The sequence below is a fragment of the Populus alba genome, chromosome 1 (assembly GCF_005239225.2).
Source record: "Populus alba chromosome 1, ASM523922v2, whole genome shotgun sequence".
In the NCBI taxonomy this organism is placed as follows: domain Eukaryota; kingdom Viridiplantae; phylum Streptophyta; class Magnoliopsida; order Malpighiales; family Salicaceae; genus Populus; species Populus alba.
Window position 1 is genome coordinate 38,774,730 of NC_133284.1, and position 20,686 is coordinate 38,795,415.

The window sequence follows — 20,686 nt, forward strand, 5'->3', positions numbered from 1 at the left end:
CATATATAGAGTTATTAGTGAAAGTTTGCTGGGATTAAAGATGGGTTGGAAACTAGACATTTAAATTTTTCCAACCATATATCGTAGACTCAATAATTCATCTAGACGAGAGAGAATGATATGTTTGAAATCAGAATTCAAATTTGCTAAGAATATACGAAATTGAAGATTCGGACTACATAAATGAATTTTAACATTAATACTTTTTATTATTCTTTTTATTTATTTATTTTTTAATAATTATTTTTAATTTGAAGTTTTTCTAACGCATTAGACATTATTTAGAGGTTTATTTTATTATTAAATTTATCTTAGTTAATTATTAGTTTGGATTCATTAGCTTGTAAACAAAAAGAGGTTCTTAGGACTTGTTATGATGGAAACAACCAAGTGGAGTTCCTACCATTCAGTGATTCTCTTATAGTTGAGAAGTTTTGTTCTAAGATTTTTTATTTTTTCCATGTTATTAATTTATTGATTCATACTATTTATCTCTCTCATTTATTTATATCACTCATTGATTCTCACTTTATTAGATTTTAATATAATTTAATTTTTTGATTGAAATTATCAATATATAATTAATTACAAATATTACTTAAATTTTTTAATTTTTCAATCCAAATTTATATTATTAGAATTATACTAAAAACTGCTTAGCCTTTTACTGTGGCAATCCACAATGAAAGGCTGAGCTATCTTTTTTTTTTTAAATTTTTTTTTTTTGAGCTGTCTTTTTTCTTAAAAAAACTGTTTTTTTTTTCATTTTTTTTTGTTTTCTATGCCTTTTAACTTTTTTTTCTTCTTTTTTTTTTTTAATATTTTTTTTATTTAGTTTGTTAATGTTAATTTTTTTTTATTTAGTTATCAAACTTTCACACCGATTCTGGGTTTAACAAGTTAACTTGGTTTCATGAGTTTACCCAGATTTTTTTTTTTTTTTTAATTAATTTTTTCGTTTACTTTAGTTTGTTAAATGTTAAATTTCTTTCTATTTAGTTATCAGATTTTTATGACACATATCCCAGGTTTCATGAGGTTAACTAAGTTAATTCTGGATTAACTTGTCCATTTTTTTTTTATTTTCTTTTGTTAATGTTAATTTTTTTTGATTTAGTTATTAGATTTTCTTGACACGGATCCCGGGTTTAACGGGTTAACCTGGTTTGATCAATTAACCCGTAGTTTTTTTTTTTCTTTTTAATTAATTTTTTTGTTTAGTTTAGTTTGTTAATATTAAATTTCTTTCTATTTAGTTATCAGATTTTCATGACAAATATCTCAAGTTTTATAGGTTAACCTGGTTTTACGGGTTAACCTAGTTAATTATGAGTTAACCCATTTATTTTTTTTTTTGTTTTTTTTTCTTTTGTTAATACTAAATTTTTTTTATTTAATTATTAAACTTTTATAACACGAATCTCGGGTTTAACAAGTTAATCTAGTACTATTTATATCATACCAAAAATTATTTTTTGCAACCTTGCAATGGAGTTAAGATCGATGATTAATATATTAAAAAAAGAGAGGGTAGGGACAGATTTGTAATTCTGTAACAAAATTAAGATGATGGCAACAGGATGCAGTGCCACGTGAGTGGGGATTAGCGAAGAAGTGGGGAGGGGAGAGGATAGGGGAGAGTGGAGAGTTGAATTCGTCATCAACCTCAGAGAGAGTGATGCGTTGGAGGCGCGAGGATTTAGAGGTTTCTGTTGCAGTAGTGAGTAATCATATCCTATCCATCTCTTTTTCACTTAGTTATTTTATTATTATGTTTTATTACATTTGATTGATTCCCAGTTTTATTTATTTCTAAGCAGAAGAAATCTGATCATCATTGAAAAAAACAAAACCGAGAATGGGGAACTTGCTGAACAAGGAGCCGCCGCCACCTATGGTGCTGGTCCCTCCTCTCTTCGACTTCCCTCCTCTGGCTGCCCGCACCAGGTTTTTATTTATTTTTATTTAGATTGCGAGAAATTATTAAAAAATGATTTGAGAGAGAGCAGAGTACAGTTCTCATTTCACGTTTGCTGCTATTTTAGGTATGGAATGGTATTACATTTATTTTGAATTATATATATATATATATATATATAGTAGGATGCTGGAGTCATCTTATAACATATTATTTGGGAAGTTGGCTTTGAAGTGCCTTTTTGAGGATTACTTTGAGGAAGCTTCACATTTTACCACAAGAATTATGCTGAAGCCAATTGATGATCCTCACGTCGATTTCATTGCAACTGTATCCATTCCACACTGTTCATCTTCCTTATTTTACAACTTTTTACTTTCAAAATTATGTTACTTTACTATTAGACATGCATTATATGATTTATGATTTAGGCCCTATTTGGGGCTTCTTTTGCACCACAAATTTTGAATTTTTTGTCTTTTTTGATCGTTTTGTTTTGATGGACTAATGTCAAAAATAAATTTTTTAAAATAACAAAAACATTATTTTAATGTATTTTTAAATGAAAAATATTTTGAAAAACAACTTCAACTACACTCCTAAATAGGCCCCTATGTTTTTTTCACCCCTTAACATAAAATGATTAGCTTTCAGGTCCGCTAAACCATAAACCGGAGGAGAACATTGTGGGAAATGCTTCGTTTCGCTGGCAAAGGTTTGATTTTTCTCCCTCTCTCCTCTGTCTAAATGCTATATTACAACTATTTAACGAGTTTTTATATGAGCAGTGATTTGGATGACCCTCATTCATTCATGGACCTCTTTGTTTCAAGTTCTGACCCGTGAGCAAAATATTACCTTGCCTTGTTATATTCCTTTTTTTTTTTAGTATTTGTGCTCTTCTTTGCCGAGACCATCTAAACTTCAAATATACACCTCAGCATTTTGCAAATGCGCTCTTCTGCTTACTACCCTAAATATGGATTTGGAGCGTTCGGCATTTTCCCATTACTTATGCGAAAAAGGTATGCCCCTCCTTACTGTTAGAATGATGTTAAATGAGTCCTCAGGTATCTTGGTGGCTTTCATTTTTTCAAATTTATCCTTTCACAAAGCTCACTACTGTTGCAGAATATCTGCAGAAGATTATGGTGTTGTAGGACTCAGATACGGCTCAGAAAACTTATCAGTTGGAGCCGCACTTATGCCCTTGGCCTGTATGTAATCTAAATTTATATAATGTCATTTTAGATATATAATTCATTTTAATGGCCATATATGCATGTGAGCGGATGGATGCATGGACGAGTGTGGTCATGGGTTCCCTTAATTGCTGCTTTCCATTTTTCTGCTCTCATCTTTATTTATTCTTTCTGTCTGGAAGATTTTCTAATGATACCTTATTGACATTTTTAATGATTTCTTAAGTTGAATCAACATTCTAGCTTTATTCCTTGAAATACTATGTAGATGGGATGCAGGGGAAAAGGTAGTGGAGGGTAGGGTGGGGCAGGAAATAAATGCTAAACTGATATCTATTTAGGAATGCAAAATTTGAATGCCAGATGTATTGTATAATTTCTACTCTTCATCGTTTGCAAAGACTATGTATCATATTTAAACCAGTTTTGCAGAATTTACTGCAGTTATAGAACCTGGCTAAAATGATATTATTTCCATTACATCTCCCTTTCTCTTAAGAAAAAATGACGGGGCCTAGGGACAGAGCCAGCTGTATTTTGAGTGTATGTGAGTGGGGTCAATTGACTCCATTCAACTTTGAAAATTGATAGTCGTAGCTAATAGTGAAACAAATATTTTGGACTTTTAGTCATTTGAGACCCCATTAACACACCAATGTTCAATCATAAGATAAGAAGCTGGAATCAAATTTATACCTGGATCATAAAACTGATTTGTTGTTGTAGTTCCTAATTGATCATGCATATTGCAATAAAGGAGGGCTGCTGTTCCTTATCCTGTATTTCTTTTTGTGCTCTATTAACAAGAAACTTTTCATTCATTATAAAAAAGAAACCTTCACATACATGAACTCACAAGTATATTTACATATATTCATTTGAACATTTAAGATTAAAAATTTTGCTCACATGACAAATGTTTTGTATCTGAGAAATAACAACTGATCCAATAAATAAATCAAGGTTTCATCTGTTTAGTCATTTTATTTAATAATTCTTTCCATTATTTCTCACCCCTTCTGTCATTTACTTTACATTTAGAATAATCTCTATCCTCTAGAGAGATGGGTCTTTAATGATATAAACTACAAAACTAAATAAAAGAATACAGAAAAGAGAGTGGGGTGACATAGGGAACTAATGACTTTTTGTTACCATAATTCATAGTCTTTAGCTCGTATATTCTTCTTCTTTCCACTTTTCTAAGTTGTTAGTAATGTATAATTAATTCATCGAGTGACTAAACTGAAAAAGGAAAATTCTGACTCCACTTACTGGGATCATCATCTTCTGGCCATATTACTTGGAGAAACTATCCTTCTTTGCATGTGTTTACTTGATCGACGCTTGTATCCTAGAAATTATGAGTCACCAAATATGAGTGATTCCAGCTTTTGGAGATACTAGTTATCCACATGTATTTTGGATATTATTGTTGTGATTTCCAGCTAAATATGAGTCACCAAAGCATGCATGGCTAGTGAGCAAAATGGGAAGGCTAACTGTTGGTGTGCAATATGAGCCGCAATGTAAGTTTTTCCCATGTTAAATTTATTTTACAAGTTTCTTAAAGTAGCCTCATGAATCTGAATATTGCTTCCTTTGCCTAGATGTAAGTTGGCTGTCTTCTCTTGATGTTGTCATTTTGTTTGTTCTTATTTATTCTTGTTTTTCTTGATATACTTCTTGAGTTCAGTTGCTTTAAGGAGCTGCTGTCTGTTCTTCTGACTGCATCCTATACTTATTTTGATTAAGGTTTTCATAATCTTTGGAGTGCGAGTATGTGAACGTATTTGCATGTTTCTGTTAAATTGTTTGCACATTAAGAGTTTGTATAGAGTAGTCTAGTAAATGCATGCATTCTGAGATAGAAGAGAAAGAGCAAAGGGGAAGGGTTGCAAGGATTAGGCGGGTTAGATATTTTTCTTTGTCAATTAAATGAATGAAATTGATGATCATGTGGATTGCAGCAACTGTCTTTTAAGGGAAATAACATACATCTTTCGAGGGATCTAACTCATCTTTTTGCAAAATTTCTAAAATACTAGCTATACTGCTAAGAATGCTGACTTAGGGTACATTTGGTGAGCAGATGGGACTAGATAGGACTGCATTGGACTGGATGGGACAAGATTGTCCCGTGAAAAAATGCAGGGACCAAAATTTGGCTGAGATGGGAGAGAAACTGCTTTCGTCTTGTCCCACTTGCATAACAAAGACCATTACAAGTGAAATTGTCTTGTCATGTCTAATCCAATCTTGTACCAAACATGCCTTAAGCATGTGTAATGGGCCTTTTTACATGGAAAACTGGAGAGATCATATCCAATTTTGTAAAAAATTATAGAAGATTGGTTTCCAGTTATTAGTATTTTTCAATTTGCTAGTCCATATATTAGTTTGTTAAAAATGATATTTCATTTTTTTATTTTTAAAAAATTCTTTTGATATACAAGGAGAGAACTCTTAAAAAGTGGTGTGTAATGTTCAACTTGTTGATGTTGCTCTATTAGATGGAAGCAAAGATGGAGCTAAATACAAGAATTTAATGAATTGGAATGCCGCAGTTGGATATGGAGTAGGATCCGGGAGCCCCTTGAGCCCTTCTTTCAATTTCAGTCTTGAACTTGCTAAAACTTCCCAGGTTAGTTTCTTATGCTTTTTTATTTTATTCTTTAAAGCTTTATTAAACTGCATTGTGTCATAGCATTTTTTGATGTGGAAAATGGTATCTTAATGCTAGCGTCAGGTTTTACATGATTTTGCTATATTGCAGACCCCTCGATGATGATACACTTAAGTTATGGTTAAAGAAGATTATCTAGTACGGAAAATCAAAACTAAGTTATGCAATTCTTCATCAACAAAGAGGTTTTCTAGCCTAAGAATAAGTTATAAAGTTAGGTTTCTCAGTTTAAGGATTTGAATTTCAGTTTTGGACTATTTTGTAAGTAGGGGCAGAATTGTATGCATGTCCCTGTGATTCCCTTTCATGGTAATTTCTCGAATCAACTTGAAGGTCTCCTCTTATTTAGGAATCTGTGTCTTATTCTTTCATAGTTTATTCCTGTTTAGTTTCTAAGGATCAGTGATCCTAGTCTTTCTCTTTTCTCTTGTTCTCCTATTTCCTATAATTTTTATTCTCCCTTGCCATAATTTTCTGTTGATAGAGTGCTGCAGGTTTCTGTTCGCAACCTGATTTCTCCTTAATTCCTGCTAAACAAGCTCTATTCAACCTTAATTCCACAAATAACAAACCCTTGCTCACAACGAATCCTCCATAGGACAAAAATCCAAAATATTTCTAACATGGCTTGAATACTAGCACTAGGTTCTGGATTTTGACTAACAATCAAAATGTGAAAGCATCTATTGCACTTTAGAAGATAATGATCATTTTCTGATGCTAAATTTTTTATTCGTTATTCATCCTATAATATGCACTTTATTGAGTGCTGATATGCTTATTTTCAACTGTAGTTCATTGCCTCATTCTATCAACATGTGGTCGTCCAGAGACGGGTATTCTTCTCTTCTCTATCTGTTTTGTCCTACAAGTGGCTTTTTGTTTCCACTAATTATATATACAGCTTGTCATAAACTTGTTGACCATTAGGCTGATTTCTCACAAGCTATCATATTATTAATCGATTCCTTGTTTTACATGTACTAGGTTTTATTTTGTTCTTTCTGTTTATGTAGATCAAATTGAACATTTCATGGTATGAAATACATTAGTTATCGAGTAGTGAGTGTACTTTTGTGGGTTTTCATCAAAAGACATGCAAATAGTCTGATAGATAATCTCTACTGGCATTTCTGTAAACATAAGGTGCAGTCAATTATATTAACCAGATGAAAACTTTATTTCCTTTCTCCTGTGTTCAGGGGATTTTTAATTACAAAAAGAATCTAACTTCTAGATTATTAGAGTATATGTTGTAACTGGATCATTGGTCAAACAATTTGTATTATATTTCTATATGATTTCTTTCTTATATTGTAAGATGTTAGCTAAAACATTTTTAAGTTTTGCTTGTGGTGGTTTATCATCCATTCTTGTATGCTAGTTGCAGTTGGTTTGATCAGTTCCAAGAATTTTTCATATGCAAAAATGTTAAATGAAACCATTAGAAGGTTAATATATCTCGATCTTCTATAATTGATAATGAAATTTGAATCTGAATATAGGTTGGTTTCTTACCCATCTGCTGTTTAGAAGATCAAACAGCAAAACTAGAATGAACCATTATTTTATACAGCAGCTTGGTTAGGAAACATTGATATTGGATTCTGAGTGCCTAAGAGATAAATATGTTTTCCTGAATTCTGACAAGCTTTACTGCTTCTACCACACAGGTAAAGAATCCGCTTGAAGAAAATGAAATAGTTGGAATTACGAATTACATTGACTTTGGATTTGAGTTACAGACAAGGTATTACAAGTGACATTCTTGGAATGTAATCAATGTTATTATCAGATTTTAATGTGGTTGAGTTTTGAAGGGTTGACGATCCCAAAACATCAAACAATATCCCAGATTCCACCTTTCAAGCTGCTGCTTCATGGCAAGGAAATAAAAATTTCTTATTGAAGGTAGCTGTAATTCTGGAGCAATATTATTATTATAGTTTTAGATACTATTGTGCTAGACACATGTCTGTACTCCAAACTTTTGCAGGGAAAGGTTGGACCTCTCAGCTCAACATTAGCATTTGCGTTCAAGTCATGGTGGAAGCCTTCCTTCACCTTCAATATTTCAGGTGCTAGTGGTTATAAATAGTTTCACGTATTCGCTTTGCTGTGCTGTCTGTGGATAGGTTTTGATTGCTTTTCATTTTTTAGCTTAGACCATTATAAGTCTAAATTACATCACAATTATTAGCTATATTATATGGTTAGAATATTTATTTCAAACCTTTTGGTTTACATATCGATTTATAGTCTGGTACATTACATTTAAGGGATGGTGCTCTGCATAACCTAACTTGTATTTGGGCATGCAATGCAAAATGAAACACTCAAATGTTTTGTGGCATCTATCTCAGGCAAATAGTGGATTGTTTTAATCATGATAAAAGTGAAATAGATGCTGTAAACTTTGAAATGTGAAAGTGCACCCATATCATGGAACAAAACTAGAGGGTGTGGTTCAAAATCACTTAAAAGACAATTAGATGGTTTGAAGTTGGGCTGATGTTCTGCATCGATGTTTTCTATTGGGATTGCTGCTTTAGTTGATGCATAACATGCTGAGTTGACTTGTTTTGTTGATGCATAGGCATTTTGATCCAGATATGATAAATCAATCAGAAAAATTTTGGCAAGAAACATGCTGATCTAGGATAAGTTGGTAGAAAAAGGTAGAAAGAAACTGAATTCCCTACAGGAGAGAAAAAAAATTGAAGTCAAATAAAGAAAACCCTATGGAAGAGGGTAAACTGCTATTGAAGAGGGCTGAAGAATTGAAAGAAAAGTCTATGGGAGAGGATTTGAAACAGAAGAAACAATGCTTAATTCTGATCCTTAATTCATAATCATTAATGTTCTATGCCCTCTATAAAGAATATGGTGTTTATATAGACACCAAAATAAGTAGGAAATAAGAATCCTAATAAAGTATTACCTTTTAACAACAACAACAACAAAAAAATCATAGTAAGCTACCTAAATAATAATAAAAGTCTAAATGTACTAAATTATAGACAAACAAGTAAACTTTCTTGTTCCTCTAGTTGGAGAAATCACGATCAAGAGTTTTGAAATTTTGGAGAAATAGAAACCCTTTGTCTGAAGCTCGTACCCAAAAACGTGAAGTCACTTCTGCACTCTTGATACATACTACCCGTTGCTCTAAGGTAAGAACAAGGTGTTTGTAGAGAGGAATGAGAAAGTCAGTTGCTTGTGTATGAATACATTGTTCCTCCAACTCTACATGTATGAAGCTCCATTTTTTTTTTTTTTCATCACAAATATTGTTTTTGTTGCTTTTGTTATAAGCGTGTAAACTGTTACGAGGCTTTCAGTTATGTAACGAAGCAAATAATCTGATTGTTTTGTAGCTACTAGAGATCGTATCATTGGAAAGACATCATATGGTTTTGGAATCCGTATTGAAAATCTTAGAGAAGCCAGGTTCATTAATTTGTTTGTCCTTTTGTAACCTAGTGTAAATATCTAAAAAAAGCTGCTGAGCAGTGATACTCTGCAAGCTCCAGAAACATGATCAAACTTGTTGCAGAAGTCATCAAGTTTTCATGTTCTTATGACAACTGGATCTTGACATGTTGACGAGCTTGCATGAGCTTGAGCTCTATGTGGTAATTGAAGTGTTCTAAATTTGAAATCTTTGCAAGCAACGATTTTCTATCCTTACTGATAGTGCACATATGCAGTTATCAAAGAGCTGATCCAAATTTTGTAATGCTGACTCCAAGCAAGGAGCATCTGGCGGAGGGCATTATTTGGAAAATTGGGAAGCGGCCTATGCTGCAATCTGATGTAAATGCAGGGAATTTTGATGGTTTGCCAAGGGAATTGAGACCCCTCGGGAAGATTTTGTAAATTTGAGTTTCGAAGCGTGTTCTTGTTCAAGTAGATAGCAGAGTTTATCATGGGTATTTCCATTGGCCTGTTTGATATCCTGGCCATGAGAGGGAACCTGGTGTTGCAATATGTTGACAAAAAATTGTCCTGCAAAATGGACTCTGGTGTTGCAATATGTTGACAAAAAATTGTTTAACATCGACAGATCTTTCTGTTGATTTAAGATTCTTGAGTTTAAATTGGTTAGGATGCTGATTATTATTATTATTTTTCCTTTGGTCAAGTTTGTTTGCTCATGTTGTGTTGTGGCTGCATTGCTCTTGTTATTCTAGGCACCAATACAATGCAGGTGCATTGTGTTAGTGTCCTGGAGAGCGTACAATGAGCAAAATAGACATCTCGGCAACGATGTCCATTTTTGGTCAATGGCTGCATAAAATAGAGGAGAGCTGGCTAATTTACCTCTGGAGGTTGAGTTCTGTTTTCAGTTGTAAGCCGTGCCACCCTCGCATACGATCATTGACATACTTGCTCTGTTCAAGGGAAAAGTGCTACCTCTGACTTTGAAATTGAAGATGATAGGTTCAGATCTTAAGATGCATCAATGGAATTAAATGATCTGGAGAAGCAAAATTTTTATAACTGACATTGCTTTTCTTGCATGCTTCCTTGGATTGATTAATCAAAGATTCTGCATTTCACATATAAATTATTGAATAAGGCAATAAGCTACAAACTCATGAATTCGAGAAAACTGATTACAAGATCAAAGCACGATTGTTATAAATGGAGGAAGCAATTGATATATCTATCTTTATTAATGAATAGTACATCCCTATTGTACAAAACAACTCTATTTTGATAAAAACAAATGTGTCGTGATAAAAAAATCAATTGTTCATTGATTCCCTCGCTCACAATAATCACTAAACAAACTCGGTTTCACTATTCACTACATGAGCTATGCAGTTTTGATTTTTTTTTTTTTTAGTTTTATCATTTCAAGTTACCTTTTTTAATTTTATATATATTGATATTTCTTTCAATTTGGTTTTTGTTGTTTTAGGATTTCATATCCTGAAAATAATTAGTGAGCATCAATAAATAATTCATTAGAAATGTCAATTGAGTAAATTATAAGGTCTAAATCAAAAAAGATCCAAGAAAAATTAACAAGACTGATTTAAGATGTTTTGTTTGAGCCATACAGAAGTTACATATGGAATCTTATTGCAATTTCAATTGGTATAAAAACTAGATATCTTAAGCTTTTTATTCATATATGGTAGGTCCAATAACACATTCACATGAGAGAGAATGACATGTTTAAAATAAGGATTAAAATCTATAAGCAGATAAAAAATAATTAGAAAATGACTTTTTTTCATATGATTTGTAAATTCTTACAAAGTAAAGATTTAAGTACATGTGGAATTCTTATTTTTCAAGTATTCCTTACTTTCTAAGAAGATTAATTAGGCAACAACCCTTATTTAGTGAGGATCTCATGTGCAACACCAATCCTTATTATTCAAGGATATTAGAAGCAGTTTTTGATTTATTTTTTTTTTCAATATACAATTTACACTAACAAACATTTGGTTTTTTTTTTTTTTTTAAGAGACTTGAATTATTTTTAGAATAATATTCTATGTGTGGCGAGGTCGCTCATACTTTTAGTTTTTGGACTTATCAAAGATCAACTATCTTTGTGGTGTTCTTTCTTTATACTTACATTTTGTGACTTGTTATAATCATAGTAATGGGGGTATTTTTCATCTAATAACATTGGTGTCTTGGTTCACGTAATCATTATACTAGGTTCTTTATTGTAATATGATTTTAGTTTTATTGGGTTGCTCTTTCTAGCGTGTGGGTTTTTATCCTCTAGGTTCGCATCATATTTTGAAAAAAAAAAAACTTTCCTTTATGTTTTTGTCGCATGTGAGCGTGCGTTGTAACTGGACATCAGAGTCGAAGAGTCACCACCTAATTGTTTAGTTCAAGGTCACTAGAAGACTCGTGTATACTGGTTTTATTAGAAATTTCAAGGATAAGAAATTAGTTGTGGCTGGGGAAGGTATTAATACCCTTGGTGCACCTTAAATGAGATAAGCTGCATTATATGGTCTATATATGGTTTAAATGTTTTAATGGGTTTCTAATTGTTGTCTGTCTATAGCTCAAATAAATGTTTACTCTCATAACTAAATGTAGCATTTCAAATTTATTATAGGCTCGTATGCCAGATAAATTTTTATGAAGGTGATTAGTACTTAAAAATGCTTTTTTATCAAGGTTTTATATCATCATTTTGCACTTGAAGTATCAATAACTCTTTAACTAGAGCATGTTTTATAATAATATATCTAATAATATAAGATACTTTTAATTTATGGTAAATGTTCATCTTAAATGTAGGTCTATCACATAAATGAAAGGATTGATTGATGAGTTTAACTACTGAAATTGAGAAGATAGAGAGAGGGCTAAGCTTAGAAAATAGATATTGATTCAGTCCAAACTAGAACACCACTTGATTATTGGATCATAACTGAAGCTGTAGAACTTGGATTTAAGTCTGTTTTATATGGTTAGAAAGCTAATACATAAGCCTAAAACTTTCATGCGAGTCCAATATTCAAAAAGACCGTTTTCAAGTTCAAATTATAGCAACAATGGAGAAGTCAGAACCTATCTTACAACTTAGACATTGTTCAGTGCTTAGCCCATACCTCGAGTTCTAGAAGTCCAAATGCACCAATTATTTTTTTGTTGGAAAGAGGAGATAATTTCCTAGAACTTTCATGAGGACAATCTGTTCAAATTCTGATATTAGCAATAACATTTTGTTTAGACAATAAGATAAAGATTGTCACCAAGTCAAGATATGACCACCCACTCAATAATTAGTCATTAAATCAATAATTCTAAATTTTGGCCTATAAAAGGAGGCATTTGCTATGCATTTAGGCATCTTGGTTGTTCATATCAAGATCTTGCTCTTGCTCTCTTTATTTGTATTTTGTAATGTTCAAGTTTATTCCATATTATATTTTCCTTAAATCTCTTGTTTATACTTTTCATTTCATTTACTATACTTATATAATTATGATCTTATCTTGTTTATCTATGTTTAGCTAAGTTCATTATGTTAATGTGAAAAGGTTTCACTAATGATGTTAGGATAAGTATAATATAAACTCAATATGGACTTCAATACTTATATCCTAAACAACTTGCTATTAACATGTCTTATCATTTTATCTTATTAATTCTTAATACCTTGTTTGTTAAGATAATTAATATGATCATGTTAAAAATTTATAATGAACTATTAATGATAAATCATCCGATTGGAACCCTTTTTATGTGTGGTTTTAATATGATTAATAAAAAGAGTTTATACTATACTTATTTCTAATACTATCAGTGGATCCTCTAACCTTGACAATTGCTTTTATCTTTGATCAATACTCACATCAATATCACATCTCAAAAGTTCTCTTCAACTCCTTTTCATTTGTTATTTATAATTTTATATAGTTTTCAATTGCTTCATAATGAGAATAATCAAGTTAGAACACTTAGAGACCACATGAATCCTACAAGAACAAGTGCACCCTCATGTATAGTTTTCCCTCCTGATGCATCTCACTTCAATTTTAATTCATGTATTATTCAACTTTTACCTTCTTTTCATGGCTTAGATATAGAAAATTCATACTTACATTTAAGAGAATTTGAATAAGTCTGTAACACCTATAATGACTTAAATTGTAGCATAACTATCATTAGATTAAAGCTTTTTTCCTTTTTCATTAAAAGATAAAGCTAAAACATGGTTGCAAAATCTTAGGTCAGGATCTATTCGTGCTTGGGATGAAATGCAACAATAATTTTTAAAGAATTTTTTTCCATCTCACAGAACAAACTCTTTTAAAAGACAAATCACCACTTTCACTTAAAAATCAGGTGAAACATTTTACCAGTGTTGGGATAGCTATAATGACTTGCTTAATATCTATCCTCATCATGGTTTTGAAACATAGAGATTGGTTTCATAATTTTATAAAAGGGTTAACACCTAAAGATAGACAAATGGTGGAATTGATGTGCAATGGAACTTTTGAAAATAAAGACCCTGATGAAGCAATGGAGTACATAAACTTGCTAGCTGAAAATGCTCAAAATTAGGACACTACGGTCACTTATGAGACACCAGGTAAAAGTAAACCTTATACATCTAGTGGAGGTATGTACAACCTTAGGGAAGATCATGACCTCTAAGCCAAATTTGCATTTTTAGCTAGGAAAGTTGAGGTAGTTGAATTTAAAAAGAGTGGTCAATTAAAATATGTTCAAGACATTATGTGTCAAATCTGTGAAACGAATGAACATGCAACCCATGATTGTCCAACTTTGCCTTCTTTTAAGAAATGCCTCCATGAATAAGCCCATGCTTTAAACAGTTTCCAAAGGCCCAATCATAACCCATACTCGCAAATATACAACGCTGGTTGGAGAAATCACTTAACTTTCAGTTATAAGAGTGTTAACAATAATGCACAAACTTCACAACCACCATTTCAAGCACACCATAATTTTCAAAATTCTCATGGATATGCACCTCCTTATGCTCCACCTCCTTGAAGAAATCTTGAGGAAACATTGCATGCATTCATTGAAAAACAAGAGACAATCAACACTTAACATGCTTAAAGCATGACAGATTTTAAAGATACCCTTACAAAATTCACATATGCTCTTAGTTTTCAAGAGAAATGTAAGTTTCCATCTCAACCATAACAAAATCCAAAGGGGCAATGCAATGCAAATGCAAGTAGTTCCGGAAGCCAATACATGGATCAAGTCAAATTAGTCATCACTCTTCGCAATGGTAAAGTTATTGAAAAACCCACTCTTGAACCTTGTGAGAAAGATGATGAGTCAATCTCTGAGGGTGAGAAAGATGATGAGTCAATCTCTGAGGGTAAGAAAGGAGTTGAATCTAAACATTGCAAATAAAATGATTCCCCGCAAGCACTTTTATTTTCTTATGTCATGACCAAACAAGAAGTAATCGAGGATGAAAAAGGCATCGAAAATGTTGTCGTGGATCATTTGTCAAAATTGACAATAGTTCGACATTTGACATCACACCAATTGATGATTACTTTCCTGATGAATCTTTACTTTCTCTTAATTCAATGCCTTGGTTTGCTAAAAATATCAATTTTCTTACTTTAGGATTTTCACCAGCTCATTTGGATAACCAAAACAAAATTTGTTTTTTTTAGCAACGTGCAAAATGTTTATTGGGATGACCCTTACTTATTCAAATATTATCCTGATTAAATATTTTAAAGATGTATTTCTGACAATGAAGTAAGTAGTGTCATTAAATTTTGTTACTCTGAGGCATGTGGGGATCATTTCTCATAAAAAAGATGATTGCAAAAATCTTACAAAATAAATTTTACTGGCCCACCATGTTCAAAGACTCACATGCATTATGCAAAACCTGTGAAAATTATCAAAAGGTGGGATTTATTTCAAAACATAGAGTCTTTAGATAATCTTCTATTGACTTTTAATTCTCATCATAGTGGAGATGTGCATCGTGCAATTCATGATTTATAGCCCTATTTTCATAAAGAACATGCTCATCATAGTCTTAGGAATCTGACTAAAAAAAGACCTTGTTTGCCATTTTTTTAAGAAAAGTGGATGAGAAGCCTATCCCCGACCCATAAACGGTGTTTAAGCCATTCTTGGACGTAAAACCAAGGAAAGATGTGAGCCACAATCACAACTACCTGTACATACGCATGCTTTTTTTTTTAAAAAAAAAAAAAAAAAAAGAAGAAAGAGAGAGAGACTCTAGCTGGCTTCCATCTAGGTGATATGATTGCATTTCTTTTTCTCATCTATAAAATTTTCTTCTTTTCTTTATTTCTACTCAACCCATACATTCTACAAGTATAGACATGTCTTAAAATGGCAGGATCCTCAGCTCTTAAAATAAAAAATATTTGTGTTTTTTGTGGATCTATTCCTAGAAAAGGAAAGGAGTTTATAGAATTCGCAAATAATCTTGTCAGATACTAACTAAGAGAAAGATTCATTTAGTATATAGGGGAGGCAGCCTTGGGTTAATGGGGAGTGTGTCAACGCTGCATTCTTAGGAGGCAGTAAAGTTTTGGGGGTCGTCCCCAAAGCTTTAGCAAAAGGGGACATCATTGGAAAAATAATTAGAGAAGAACTACAGGTCTTTACAATGTCTGATCGAATGAATACAATGTTTAAACACATTGATGTCTTCATTGCCTTATTAGGTGGTATGGGTACATTGGGAGAGATCTTTTATATTTCCTCTCGGGCCTAACTCCACATTCACCATAAACCTATATGTTTGCTAAATGTTAATGGTTTTTATGATAATTTGTTGTCTTTTCTTGATTAAGTTGTGGAACAAGAATTTCTAACATCTTCGGCATGACAAATCATAATCTCTACTGCTACTGCTGAACAATTGATTGACCAACTACAATCTTTCATCCCTATTATTGATCCCTCCATGAGTTGCATAAATTGGTCAACTAAGAAAAGCCGTAAAAAGCTTAGATTGGATTTGAGCCTTTGTTTGTGAAACCTTGTGTCTTTTGGTTTTATTAATAGCTTATTATTTTGTTTTGTTATTTCTTATATTTGTTTAAGTGTGTTCAGGTTTGTCAGTATTTGTTGTTTCAAATGATGTCTTATATACTCTATCTTTCTACCTTAGAACATTGAGGACAATGTCTCGTTTTGTTTGAGAGAGAGAGGGTAGTAGTTGACAATTAAAAAAACACTTATTAAATGTTTTTGCTATTATTAAAACCATTTGACAAAACTGTTATTATGATGGCAGAGTAAGGAGGAATTTTATTGACTCTTGAGATGCATCTTGGTAAACATTTTTCAATGGTTATTTGCAATATTCATGACATATGATTGTGCTTATATACTCATTTAACAAGTATTCTTAAACCTTCATTTTCACACACAAACTTTAACATATGATTGTGGGTTGCATATTGGATTATTACATTATTTATGTTTTTTTGTTAAAGGTAATAACTAAGGGAAATTGATAGTATATAATTTGTAAGAAAAAAAATGTAATCCACTGTTCATTTTTTTTTCAAAAAAAATAATTTGTTCGCGTTGCATGTGAATAATGGAGAGTAATCCACTGTTCATTTTTTTTTTCAAAAAAAATTAAAAAATCTAAAAAATCTTTTCTAAAAAATTTGTGATTTTCTCATGTATTTTTCTATTTAATTTGCGTAATATTGGTTTGTATTTTTATACTGTAAATATACAAATCCGATATTAAAATATCTGGTTTTCGTCAAAACATTGCAAAAAATTATAAAACAAAAAAAATATTTTGTTTTCATGCATACAGCCAAGTCTATCAAAGATAGGGAAAAAAGTCATCACATCGTATTTTCATACAACAAAAAAAAATATATGTTTTAGCATGTATTTTGGCTTTAATAACCAATTTATTAAAGCCATGAGAATTAGGTCAATATCTCAAAAATACCTAAAAATATTTTGTTTCTTTTAGTATCTAGATTATGAATTTATACGTAAAATATATTCTTGATATTAAAAAGAAAATTTATTTTTTTATTAACGTTAGAACGGTTAGGTTTTTACTTGAGAAGAGAAGAACCTCCTTACTGAGGAGGACTTTTCTTAAACCTTAGATAGACCAACAATTAAAACTACGATAACACCTTAGCTTTTTATCAAAAAATCAAACAATGCAGTTTACCTTAGACGTATTTGGAGTGCTAATACATTTTCTTTACGAAACCAGTTTCCGTATCCAATCTTTGAGACCAGTTAGGGTTCCTAGTAACCAAAATATTAGGTGATAACTCCCTTTCCCACTTTCCACTGATTAAAGACAAGGAATACTTGTCTCCCTATATCCCATATTTGCCAGCTACATTGATGAAGTGGAAAATTTGTCCCGACGCCGCACACGAGCAACAAAATCATCCTATTGTTTTTAAAAAATAGAGTGGATGACGCGTCTTCGAGAAACAAAAAAATGAATCAACTAGCCACACGTGTTATTTTTATACTGGTCTAGAGCATGAGCCTAACCTCTTTTTTAACTTTTAATTATTATTTTTAATTTTAATTAATACCCTCTCACTTAAAAACAATTATTTGGCTTACTTTTTTAGAATAAATCTTTTTAAATATTTTCTTAGTTTTATAATGCTTTAAAGATATTATTATAATTTATCTTTATTTTCTTTTCTATTTTTATATTTTATATAAATACATTATATTCATGTAACAATATGAAAAATGAAGTTTATTTGTTCTTAGCAAACATAATTAACCTCTAAGATAAAATAAATAAAAAACATATAAAATTAAAAGGATAAGAGGGTTAAATATTTGCATATCTATCTATCTTTTGCTTTTACTAGGAAAACTAACATTTTATTTTAATATTTAATTAGCATTAATAACTATTTATTGATTCATATATTATTTATTTTATTTTTTAAAATGTAAACAACATATTTCAATTTCTCAATTAAAAAAAAATCATGATACTATAAAATACATCTTTAATTCTGAAATTGTTTTTTGCATTACTAGTTAAAATTGAACTAAATGATGATTCACTCTATAATGGAATGCCACTTCCTTTTAATAATAAACAAAACCAGCTAAATTGACTTATTTTTCCCAAAAATATTTAAGTGATTGTTATAATTATATTTACTTTAAATCATGAAATTTAAATTTATGTAATTTCATCTTTACATATAAAATAATGCTTGTCAATAAGAGGATTGTAAATGAGTTTAGTTGAACCAAGCTTTGATATTCTCAAACTCGATTTACCTAATTTTAACAAAGGTTAAACTAGGCTTATTTCTCTGACAAGCCTAAAATTCTTTTAAAAGTGTATTTGTTTTTGTGGTGGCTTTTATGGTCGTGGTTCGAAAAAAGTTGGTTTTTAAAAAGCACTTAAAAAAAAAATAGATAATATATAAATATTATTAAACCCAAACCATACCCTACCCAATATATATACATTTGTATCATATAGATATATATGTAGAATATTTATATTTTTTTAATACAATATAATATATACATATCACAATATTGACATAACACACACATGTATTTATGTTAAATTACACATTCATATATATATATATATATATATATATATATATATTATTTTATGTTGAATATTAAATATTACTCAAATAATAGATATTCATATGGATAGTCAAAACTCAATGGATATAATATCTAAATTTATTACACATTTAGTGATACATAGGATATTGATATAGTAAAATCTTGATTTGTTGATGCCTATTGACATTCTTATGTTCAAATCTTGAACCCAACAACTAAACAAACTTATTAAAGATTCATTTAGGGAAGTTGTGGCTATGGCTTTTGAAAAGCTATAAATTATAGCTTTTGTAAATAACATGATCTGAGCCTGGAAAGTTAAAACCCTTAAACTCATACATAATAAAAAACAAATCCTAGAAAATTAAAATCAAATTTAATGATAGTGAAAACTTGACACAATAGATTACCTGAACTATGACATCAAAGTTACTGAAATAAAGACTCCAACCCAATGGTTATATTGAAGTGTGATCTGGAAGTAAGAAGAAGAATACGAAAAAAATAATTGATCATTGATAAGTTCAATTAAGAACTAATATATATGAGCAATCCTCACATAAGTATATAAAATATTATTCTAAAATCATATATATATATATATATATATATATATATATATATATATATATTAAAAAAAACCCCTAAACTCAAATAATATAACCTTATTTATAATAGGTAAAAAAAAATCCTAAAACAAGACTGAAAAAATAACAAAAGAGTTTTAAATAAAGTAGAAAAAAAAATTCTAAACCAATTAGAAAAATAATGCAATTCAAATATAATAGATTCTAGACCTTATTGCAGGGCTTTTTAAATATTCAATGGCTATGTAATTTTAACAATATATAAAACAAGACCTCAAGAATATTCTAGGAAAATTTTGATCCTATCTAATGATTGGATAAAAAGATATCCTTACTAACGTAAAACTATGAATTATAAAAAATAAGCCTAAAATTACCTTTAATTTTCCAATTCACAAGCTACCAACTTGGTATCCTTGAAAATTAAGGATTCCTTGCAAAAAAAAAAAAAAAACTCCTAAATTGTTGAATTTTTTTCCTTGCATAAACAAGACTTCCAATGTTGCCAAAGCTATAAAAAAATCTTTCCTTTTAAAAGAAAGATTGTTGTTGCATAAGAAATTCTTGCAAAATAAGGATTGTTTTCTTGAAAATTTTAATCTAGAATCTAAATACATCGTTGTCTCTTTTCTGGATGAGTTATCAAGCCTACCATATATGGATGAAAAGTTTAAGATGTTTAGTTTCCATCCCAACTTGAATTGTAACAAAATTTCACTATAACTTCAAGTATGACCTAAATAATACATGAAGTTCTAGTATGGTAAATTTACATCTTGTTAACTCAAAAATCCAAAATCAACTTAATCAATTTCTCTTGGATCCTTTTTAGTTTCAAACCTTGTAAAAAGCCAAATTGACACCTCCAATAGATCCTTTAATGAAGCTCACTGATTTACATTATTCTTCCTTTTCTCAAAAGCATTCATCCTCTAATCAATAATAGAAATACCATACATGGGTAATACATCTTGATAATCCTACAACATATAAACATAAGCACTATTTTGCAAAAGATTGTTAGTATAACAAACACTCTTTATAATACTCTATGTTTTCTTCGCAAATGACCCTTCTTTTCTTTCTCTCCTTTTGGCAAACTCGTTAAATTCTTTCATCTGGATCATTATTTTCTTGTAAGTTAACCTAATTGACATATTCCAAATATTCATATTCTTTACTAGGATCTCTTCACTCG

The 20,686-nt window shown here is 30.7% G+C and overlaps 1 protein-coding gene across 4 annotated transcripts; it reads left to right on the forward strand.

The window, feature by feature from the left end:
* Nucleotides 1-1,562: 1,562 nt before the first annotated feature.
* On the forward strand, nucleotides 1,563-9,950 carry LOC118036888 (uncharacterized). 4 transcript variants are annotated; one of them, XM_035042734.2, is made up of 15 exons: nucleotides 1,563-1,720; nucleotides 1,821-1,947; nucleotides 2,104-2,248; nucleotides 2,566-2,633; nucleotides 2,707-2,760; nucleotides 2,860-2,943; nucleotides 3,050-3,135; nucleotides 4,569-4,649; nucleotides 5,634-5,764; nucleotides 6,601-6,642; nucleotides 7,480-7,556; nucleotides 7,627-7,717; nucleotides 7,803-7,884; nucleotides 9,184-9,256; nucleotides 9,517-9,950. In XM_035042734.2, the coding sequence occupies exons 2-15, from the start codon at nucleotides 1,859-1,861 to the stop codon at nucleotides 9,683-9,685; spliced, it is 1,272 nt and encodes a 423-aa protein (XP_034898625.1). In that variant the 5' UTR covers nucleotides 1,563-1,720; nucleotides 1,821-1,858; the 3' UTR covers nucleotides 9,686-9,950. The 4 variants fall into 4 exon arrangements, with proteins under 4 accessions (XP_034898625.1, XP_034898627.1, XP_073262435.1 ...); XM_073406334.1 differs by having other exon boundaries at nucleotides 1,578-1,720; nucleotides 1,818-1,947; XM_035042735.2 differs by having other exon boundaries at nucleotides 1,588-1,720; nucleotides 1,801-1,947.
* Nucleotides 9,951-20,686: the final 10,736 nt, after the last annotated feature.